The sequence below is a fragment of the Nannospalax galili genome, unplaced genomic scaffold (assembly GCF_000622305.1).
Source record: "Nannospalax galili isolate Female #2095 unplaced genomic scaffold, S.galili_v1.0 scaffold17, whole genome shotgun sequence".
Taxonomy (NCBI): domain Eukaryota; kingdom Metazoa; phylum Chordata; class Mammalia; order Rodentia; family Spalacidae; genus Nannospalax; species Nannospalax galili.
Genome location: NW_008342276.1, coordinates 6,881,344 through 6,890,718, shown reverse-complemented (window position 1 = coordinate 6,890,718; position 9,375 = coordinate 6,881,344). Strand labels below are relative to the sequence as shown.

Genomic DNA, 9,375 nt, shown 5'->3' with positions numbered 1-9,375 from the left:
ATGCATTTGAACAGAAGCACAAATATTTCAAGATTATGTATTTTTTAATTATATACATATGTGAAATTCTCAAACAATAATGAATAAATGTCAAAATGCTTTAAAATTTTGTAATTAGAGGTACAGAGAAGTCTAAACTTATATTTCTGCTAGAAATATTTTTTCAGTAATCACTACATCAATTATCAGTTTAAACTTCATGAAAAATTTGCATAGCATGACTACCATAGATATTGATAACTGCTGCATGAAACATTTACCCAGTTCCTTTTCTGAATAGGAAGCATAAGAAACTGAGATATTTCAAGGCCAGTGTTGAGAATATCATCTTTTCATAGATAAAAATGTGTATGTCCTACAATAGGAATAAAGGAACCTGAATTCTAGATTCACCACTGTTACTGATTTGCTGTGAACTTGGCCCCAGCTGAATCAATTCAGCTGGTAGAACACTGATCCTGAAAATCCTTTCCAGCTTAGGGATGGATTTAGCACCATCCCAGCTCTTCTAATCTCTTGACTGTTTCTAGAAAAAATATTGAAGCTCTATTAGAGTGAGATAAAAACAAAACAAGACTTCTTAGACGTTATTTTCCTGTCTTTATTATTATGTCTATCTCTTTGTATTTAATTAGGTTTAAGTATTATAGGATACATATCTGTATCAAAAGGTCATATGGCACCCTATAAATAAGAAAAATTTTGATTTTTTTGAAAGTTTCATACATACATAATAAATTCTGGCCACACTCTTTGTCCTACTCCGTCTTATGCCCTTCCACCCTGACTAAGTCCACTATCTCCACGCTCCCCTCCCCCCCCCGCGTCACCTTCTACTAAGTAAAAAGCCTACATGTAGCTAGTGTCCCTACCCTCAAGAGGGATATTATGGGATAGGGAGGGAGCGGTGTAGGGACTGGTGGATTCCTGAAATTTATTGGCCAGCCATCCTAGTTTAATTCATGAGTTTCAGTTCAGTAAGAGAAGCAAGAAAATGTGTCTCAAAAATAAAAGTAGAAAGCTGTTAAGAAAAGACACTAATGTAGACTGCGAGCCTTCACATATATATGTACACACTTACATGTGCACCTACCTACATACCTGCACATATCTACACTAAAAAGTATATACATAAGATACCACACAACATAAGCACAGCAACAACAAAAATGATGTTATTAATAAGACCTGTGCATGTTGGCACACATCCCAGCACTGGGGAGGCTAAGGTGGAAGGGTCATGAGTTTTGAGGCCATCCTGGGTTGCATAGAGAGCTCTTGACTTGAAACAAACAAACAAAATCTAGCAACAAAAGCGTGAAGGAAATCAGGAAAGCTCAGTATGGTGACCCTTGAGTCAAGGTTATATTCAGAACACAACTTTGGAAAAACTTAAAAGTGATTTTGTTTGTTCCCCAAACATACATGAATGAATTATGATCAAGTACAAAGCACCCTCTACTTACTGCACTCCTTTCCAATGGTTCACGACTCAATGTAACACCTTTTTTCTTTTTCTTTCTTTTTTTTTTTTTTTTGGCAACCAGTGTGATCTAGATCTAAATTTGTTGGTTACTAAGTGAGACTTTGTTTTCCTCTGCCTGGGGAATCATAGCTTAGTTACAGTAACTATAAAAAGAACTCTCCCTCTTTGAAATAAGGACATAGATTAATGTCTTGTCTTTTGTTGATCACTTTTTAGTTTATATAATTTCCATTTATTAAGAATTTACTGTAACCTAGTAATTACTAACTGACATATATATATAACACCTTATCAAGAAATTGTTATATCAAACCTATAATATGGATAATAATCATCTGTATGTTTATCTTGAGTGATATAGGTTAAAGATATGAGGTGAAGGGTTTCAAGTTAAGCAGCCTATTTCAAGTTTATGTAACTGGCAAATAGTGGATTGAGCACATTGGTATTTTGATTCTAAAGTTGCATATAACACATTCTTTTTCTTTTCTTTCTTTCCTTATTTCCTTCCTTCCTTCCTTCCTTCCTTCCTTCCTCTCTCTCTCTCTCTCTCTCTCTTTCCTTCCTTCTTTCTTTCCTTCCTGTCTTCTTTCTCCTAGATCCGGGGGCTAAAACCCTGGCCCAGGTACATTCTAGACAAGTTCCCTACCACTGAATTAAGTCTCCATCCCCTCTTTCTTTCCTTTCAACAATATGTTTGATCTGGTGTATTTTTAGAGGAGTTTAGGGAGAGTGGTACCATCTTGTGTCTATTATTTAGTAACTATTTTTGAACATTTTTGTGTTGCTGTTGTAGTTTCTGTTTATTTATTATTATTATTTTTTATTCTTGTCCCTTACCCTCTTTCATTAGACACATTAGTTAGGATTAGGAAGCAGACATTATATTTACTTTATGATTAAGGGGTAGCTGGGACCAAGATCAAATTCTACACACTCAAGAAATAATCTCACTGGGTCAAGATTAAGATCAAGGGTCAAGCTTAAGCTGAAAGGTTAAGCTGAAGAAAGATTTGAGCTTTATAAACAAGAAAAGGATTGATCTAAAAGGAACAGAGGGACATTGATTTATTTTGTGTTATTTCCTCATGGAAGTTAACCAGAACAATTTCCAACTTCCTTCCACTGTGTTGGCTTTGAGTGCCCTCTGAGGTAGAGAGGAGATCCATCAGTCACCCTGAAAAGAAACACATGTTTTTTCTTACAAAAATGAAAACGAAACATGCTGAGTTCGCATTTTAGACATTGGTCTTAGAACTTGAAAGCCATTGGGTAGATAATTGCTTTTAGAGATTTCTACTTAGATTGTTGTGAGGTAGATTGACATAGATGGTTCCAGGGAAACTGCAATTTGTTTAAGGGCTAAGGAATTCTCTATTTGCAATCAAACTCGTGTCCTTTCTTAATTGATTCTCTCTTGAGGAATCTGTATATAGCAATGATCCTTTAAGTTTGATTCCATTAAGAAATATAATCAGCCGGACATGGTGGTGCATGCCTTTAATCACAGCACTCTGGAGGCAGAGGCAAGCGGATCCTTGTGAGTTCAAGGCCAGCCTGGTCTACATAGTGAGTTCAGGTCAACTGGGACTACAGGGAGACCCTGTCTCAAAAAGGCAAAAAGAGAGAGAGAGAGAGAGAGAGAGAGAGAGAGAGAGAGAGAGAGAGAGAGAGAAAGAAAGAAAGGAGAGAGAGAGAGAGAGAGAGAGAGAAAGAAAGAAAGAAAGAAAGAAAAGAAATATAATTAATGGGCCAGGCATGGTGGATATGCCTTTAATCCCAGCATTCAAGTGGCAGGGTCAGATGCTGGAGGATTTCTAAGAGTTGGAGATTAGTCTGATTTGCATAGTAAATTCCAGGCCAGTCATGGCTCTGGGCTATATAGTGAGACCCTGACAAAAAAATTCTAACTAAAGTCATATAAAAATAATAATTTGAGAGAGTCTATAATTTTTTGTAATGCAATGCTTTTATAATTAATGTCTTACTTAGTACACCATGATAATGGTAGGCTACAACTTGAAGGTTGCATAGTAGTCAGATACAGGACGCAAGAATTTAGGCTTCTTGGGCTAGAGAGAGATGACTCAGCATTTAAGAGCACTTACTCCATTATTCTAGTTCCAGGGTATCTGAAGCCCTCTTCTGACCTCCAGGGGCAATGTACAACACAAATGCACTTATATACATGACAATACATTCATACCCATAAAATAAAAATAATAAATAAAAATGTATTTAGACTTCTTGATTCTGTGGACACTTGTTTTTGTTAACACTTTGTTTAGTTTTCACCAAAGAATATCTGTAGACTATTTTATGAATATTTTATGCTTTATGAAGTTACTACTCAGTATCACATGGAGAAGGAGGCAACTTCTAAAAGCCTAGTATAACTAAACTGGGGTATAAAACATTTATTCTTAGCGTTGTTTTTTTTTTGAAAATAGAATCCATTTCCTGTGATTAATTATTTTGAACCCAAGGTTGAAAAACTTTGCTTGTAAGAGACTGGAAAGTAAACATTATGCTTTGCAACTCTTTGTCGTTGTTGTAGTGTAAACACAGCATCAGGTAATGGATGAATGGACAAGCAAGGCTAGATTCCAGTCAATCTTGATTTTTGGAAAGTGGAATTTGAATTTCATATAATTAAAATGCATCGCAAAATATTCCTCTCTTGATTTATTTTTATTTAAACATATCAAGCTGTTATTAACCCCTGGGCAATATCAAAACAGATGGCAGGCTGGTCTTTACCCAAAGGCCTTCGTTGCCAAGCCCCAGTCTTAGATAGGGAGGAAAGAGAAGATATTTTTGTTCACTTTTGGTTGGAAAAGTGGGCTGGAGAAGGACGAGACATGGCCTTTCTGTGGTTAAACTGAGGTGGCTGATTTTTCATCATAATAGATTGGACATTTCTACTCACTTTACTCAGAAGTTACTTGTTATTTTGCTTTATTTCTATTATATGCTAGTGAGAAATCTTTTAACCAATCATCATGTGGTTTTAGCAATTCACAATGATACCTTTACTGTGGCACAAAAGACTTTTGATTTGTGCCCTGTTTCCTGGATGTGAATCATGTCCCATAGCTTTTCATAATATTTTTTAACTCTGTAGGAAGTGGTTTACGTCTCCCCCAGATTCTAGCCCAGAGTTCTAGCTAGCCAGCATTCATTTTATACTTGTTATTAATTGGTGAGGAGAAAACTAGAAATTCCGTCCTATTAGATGAATTTTAAGGACCAAAGCTATATTCTTCACATCTTGCTAAGTAAACACACTTAGGCTTCCGAATGCACATGCTTTTTCCAACTGGCAAAAGCAGGATTTCTAGTTGGCATTTAATCATCAAACAAGATCCAGACATTGAAATTCCTTAAAGTTCTTAAATCCTATGATAACAAATCCCTCCCCAAGAGATTTCTGAGAACTTTTACTCCTGATACAGCTAAATTCACCAGGCTAAGAGTCTCTCAGAGAACTTCTGGCAGTTTGTTTTTGGAATATGGGAGTGGCAGAGACCCATTTAAATATGTCACCCTCAGAAGTGTGGTTCAAATGTCTTTTCAAAGTGACAGTTCCTAGTGCTTGCCTGTGCTCAGAAGTAGGCAGGGTTGTTTGAACATTAATTCTGGATCACTCCTTTCCTGTTGCTTTAATCTTATTTTAGCTTTCTGGTTTTACCTTTCCCAGCTTAAGTCAACAGAGGTGGTGTGGCCCATGAAGGAGGGATGCTGGATTTCAGAGGTGGGCTGGACTTCTGTCTTCACCTCTCTCTACCCTTATTCCAGGCCTCCTACCCAGCATGTATGCTGATTCAAACTTGTGATAGAGAAGGCACAGGAGAGGCAAAGCTCACTGCTGTGCCACTTTCCCAGGCCTAGAATGTTTGGACTTAGAACTGAGTATGAGTAAAGGCCTAGAATGTGTTCTAGAATGAAAAAGCTATGACTGCCTTCTGTCTATTTGTCACCTTTAAAACACATGGCAATACTGAACCTAAATATAATTCCAAATAAATAAAAGAAAACAAACAGTAGTAACTAAAACAGTAGATAGAATTTTATTTAAAAATGACTGCTTCTAAATAGGCAAAATAAAAATTTTAAAAATCTATAAGTTGAATAACAAATTACTATAACTAGGTAAATATAAAAATATAAATAGGTTTGATTTTAATAATTATATGCCCCATGTAGTACTTAAATCTTGAAATTCCAATACTATATTTAAATAACTGTTTCATCAATATTTTCCAATAGCAATAAAACTTTTCAGAAAAAGTCATTAGTAAAGTAAAAACATGCTTTTCAAAAATGTTAGGATTCCTTAGCTAAAAATTTGAGTGGCTCATGCTACACATAACTGTCTTCCACTCTTGGGGGCTTGCTTGGATTGTTAGTTTTGATTTTAAGAGTAGTCATGGGCAGGTTGATAATAGTAACATACTATGAAAAATGTGTAATTAGGTGAATTCTGTCCTTATTTAAGCATCATAAAGTATGGATACACAAACTAAGACTAAATGCTATCAGCTTAGGGGACCACTTGCAAATATGGCATCCAGCTTTGGCTAAGATGTCATTGTTTGGCACATGAGTGTACTAGGATAAATCTTGAGTTAATGAAATGGATACAGCCAGACTTGATGGTAGTATATAGAATTTTGGAGAAGTGGCTAGCGTTCAAGATCTTCCCATCATTCTGTTCCCTGTCTAGCAGGGATCTGTATTAGTTATGTTTCTCATTGCTGTGGACAAATAACTGATAAGAAGCAATTTAAAGGCAGAAGGATCTATTTTGATTCAGGATTTGAAAGAATATAAATCCTTCATGGTTGGGAACTCAGAGCTGCTGGTGGCTTTATGGTCATAGGAGCTTGCTGCAGTTACTGGATCACATCTCCAAGGGTCAGAAAACAAAGAAGGCAGGAAGTGGGAATGGGCTAAAAATCTCAGGGCCTTCTCCACCAGAGGTCCAATTTTTCCAGTGAGACTCTACCTTCTCAAGGTTCTACAAACTTCTAAAATAGTACCACTGGCTAGGGATGAAGTGTTCAGGCATAGGAGCCCACAGAAGACATTTTACCTTCAAGCTATAACAGGCTGTCAAATGGTTCATTACATGTCAACTCTGACAAAATTATATTTGTTAGTGTTTTGTTGCATTCAGAAGAAAAGAATACTGTGTTCCACTAATAAGTGTTATGGGGCTATTACCTTTGATCATTTTTGCTGCTATAGAAAATACCTAAACCTGGATAATTTATGATGAAAAGAAATTTGTTTGGCTCACAGTGCTAGAGACTAAGAAACTCAAGGGTACTTCATAATGACTTGTATATACAACATGATGTAAAGGTGAAATGCCAAATCATGAAAGTATATGAAAGGAACAAAACAAAAAGAGCATCCCCACAGTGAATCAACCTGCTTCCCCAATCACTAATCCAGTCCTACAAGAGCAAGAACTTCCAGGCAGATAGCAGTATAAGCATACTTTGTTCTTAGGGTCTGGTTGTCCATGATGATGCTCATGAAGCCAGCTCTATCTACAGGCACAACCCACCTGGCCTTTGCCAGATGTCTTACAACTTTCCCAGAGAAAATTAGTAACTTCATCTAATTGATGAGTATGGAAGGAGTCATGAGTAGTTCAGTGTCTCCCTGTTATTTCTGGGCTTGTTCTACCCCCAAGAAACAGGCATCAGGACACCCATTTGAAAGGGCAGTAGGAGATTAAGCCTACTTAGATATCTGGGCAACGAAATTTTGAAGCTCACTTCTCCATAATTGTAAGCTCCTTTCTTTATATCAGCTTCCTAATGACACAGATGAGGCTTTGGGCTTTCTCATCTGTTTTATTATTCTGATTAACTTTTCAGTTGATTCTGAAATCAAGCTAAGAAAAAGTACTATTAACAACTCCCATCACCCGCATATGCAGTTTGGATTCCTATAGAATGGTTTGTTATGGATGCCCACATATGGAGGAATTTGAAAAATTTTATTGAAGTCATAATTGGTTTCAAAAGTGTTCTATTTTGTCCATGTGAAAATTTGTGTTAAACATAACAGTGGGCATTTCTTGATAACTTTTGGTGATTTGCTTTTGCATTTAAACTCTAAGGATTGAACAGCTTAATAATATGGAATAAAGAAATCAGGATAGCTCCCTTTCTTAGGCAATGTCATTTGCTAAGTCCAGGACACATGGACATCTTCAGAAGTGTACAGTCACTTGGAAGAGAGAGCTACTTTCCTATCTTTTATTTACCATGTTAAAAGGGGAGTGGGATCCCCTCTAAGTGTGTCTTCCTATCCTTTCGGCAATAAGCACTTATTTAATAATTCAGACTTAAGGTACAAGTTGCTTAAAAGTTTTATTTATAATGAACCATCTCAGTGGTAAGCTATCTCAGTTTGCCAGGACTGAAATGTTACCTGGGACATGAAACTTTTGTTGCCAAAATCTGAAACATTTCTGGAAAACTGGGGCAAGCTGATTACATACACCCATCACATCGTTTTAACTCTTCTGCCTAGTAGTCTATTGTGCTTCCTGAAAGACCATTTATATTCTTCACAATATGAAAAACCCTGTCATGCAGGTGGTACTTGCTTACTGAGGTTTTTGTGACAATGAGACTGAGGGTATAGTGCATAAGCTTAATTTTGACTGTAGTGTACTGATAATTCTCTTTAAGTGACCTTTGCGTCCTCCTTTGCAGGTGTGTGATTCAGACACCATGCTTGACCCTGCCTCATCTGTGGAGATGGTGAAGGTTTTAGAAGAAGACCCCATGGTTGGAGGTGTTGGAGGAGATGTCCAGGTACATATGGCTTCAGTTTCTGTGTGAGATTAGTTTAATAACACTTGCTTACTGTTTGGTTAATGTTTTGTTGGTTCAGTGTTCTGAGCTCTTGGTGCTGAAAACGTGTAAGAATGTCATCAAGGTCAACTCCTGCTTTGTCTATCTTACTTGATATAAATTAGGAGTTCCTTGCCTAAACCTAGGTATAAACATTGTCTATAATGGCTGATCAGTTACATACAACTTAAATATATAAATGAATAATGATTTCCAACAGACACCCTCAAGTCACAGTTTAATATTCAATATCATTTTTTCCAATGATGTTTGAGTCATTTAGCAACCAATGTGGTAAAAGGCAAGCACGAAAAGGTTTGCACATTGCATTTAAAAGGTATGGTAGTGAATGGATTGCGTATCATATCCCTGCATTTAAAAGCTGGCCTGTGTGTGATGTGTTTAAAACATAAACTGAAATAAAAAGGAAGAAAAGAGAAAGACTTCAAATTCACACTAGTAAGAAGAATCTAAGACACAGTAAATGGATTTTCTAATATGGCCCATCATTTACTATCAATAGAAAAACAATGATAGAAATATGTGTATATTAAAATATATAAAGAGTAAAATGGAGTCTCTTCAAAGCATGAGATTAGATTTTAGTAAAAGTTGAGAAGCACAAAGAAAATTAACTGCAAAATGTACATTTGTATTGCTGTATGACCCATTTGTATACACATGACAGCAATGAATGCAGAGAAATCACAATAAAAGTAATGTCTTGATGATTAAAAAAAGAAAGCATGCAAACTGAATAAAATTAAGGAGAGAATTTAGATTTGTCAAAAAAGGCTTGATTTTAGTAAAAGTTGAGAAGCACAAAGAAAATTAACTGCAAAATGTACATTTGTATTGCTGTATGACCCATTTGTATACACATGACAGCAATGAATGCAGAGAAATCACAATAAAAGTAATGTCTTGATGATTAAAAAAAGAAAGCATGCAAACTGAATAAAATTAAGGAGAGAATTTAGATTTGTCAAAAAAGGCTTGTAAGTCAGAAAC

General features: G+C 36.1%; 1 protein-coding gene across 1 annotated transcript in view; it reads left to right on the top strand.

Moving 5' to 3' along the window:
- Has2 (hyaluronan synthase 2) overlaps positions 1-9,375 on the top strand; it is a 29,180-nt gene that overhangs the window by 17,083 nt on the left and 2,722 nt on the right. Inside the window, exon 3 of the mRNA XM_008837986.3 lies at positions 8,224-8,325. Coding sequence (XP_008836208.1) covers positions 8,224-8,325 — 102 coding nt within the window. The remainder of the gene's footprint in view (positions 1-8,223; positions 8,326-9,375) is intronic.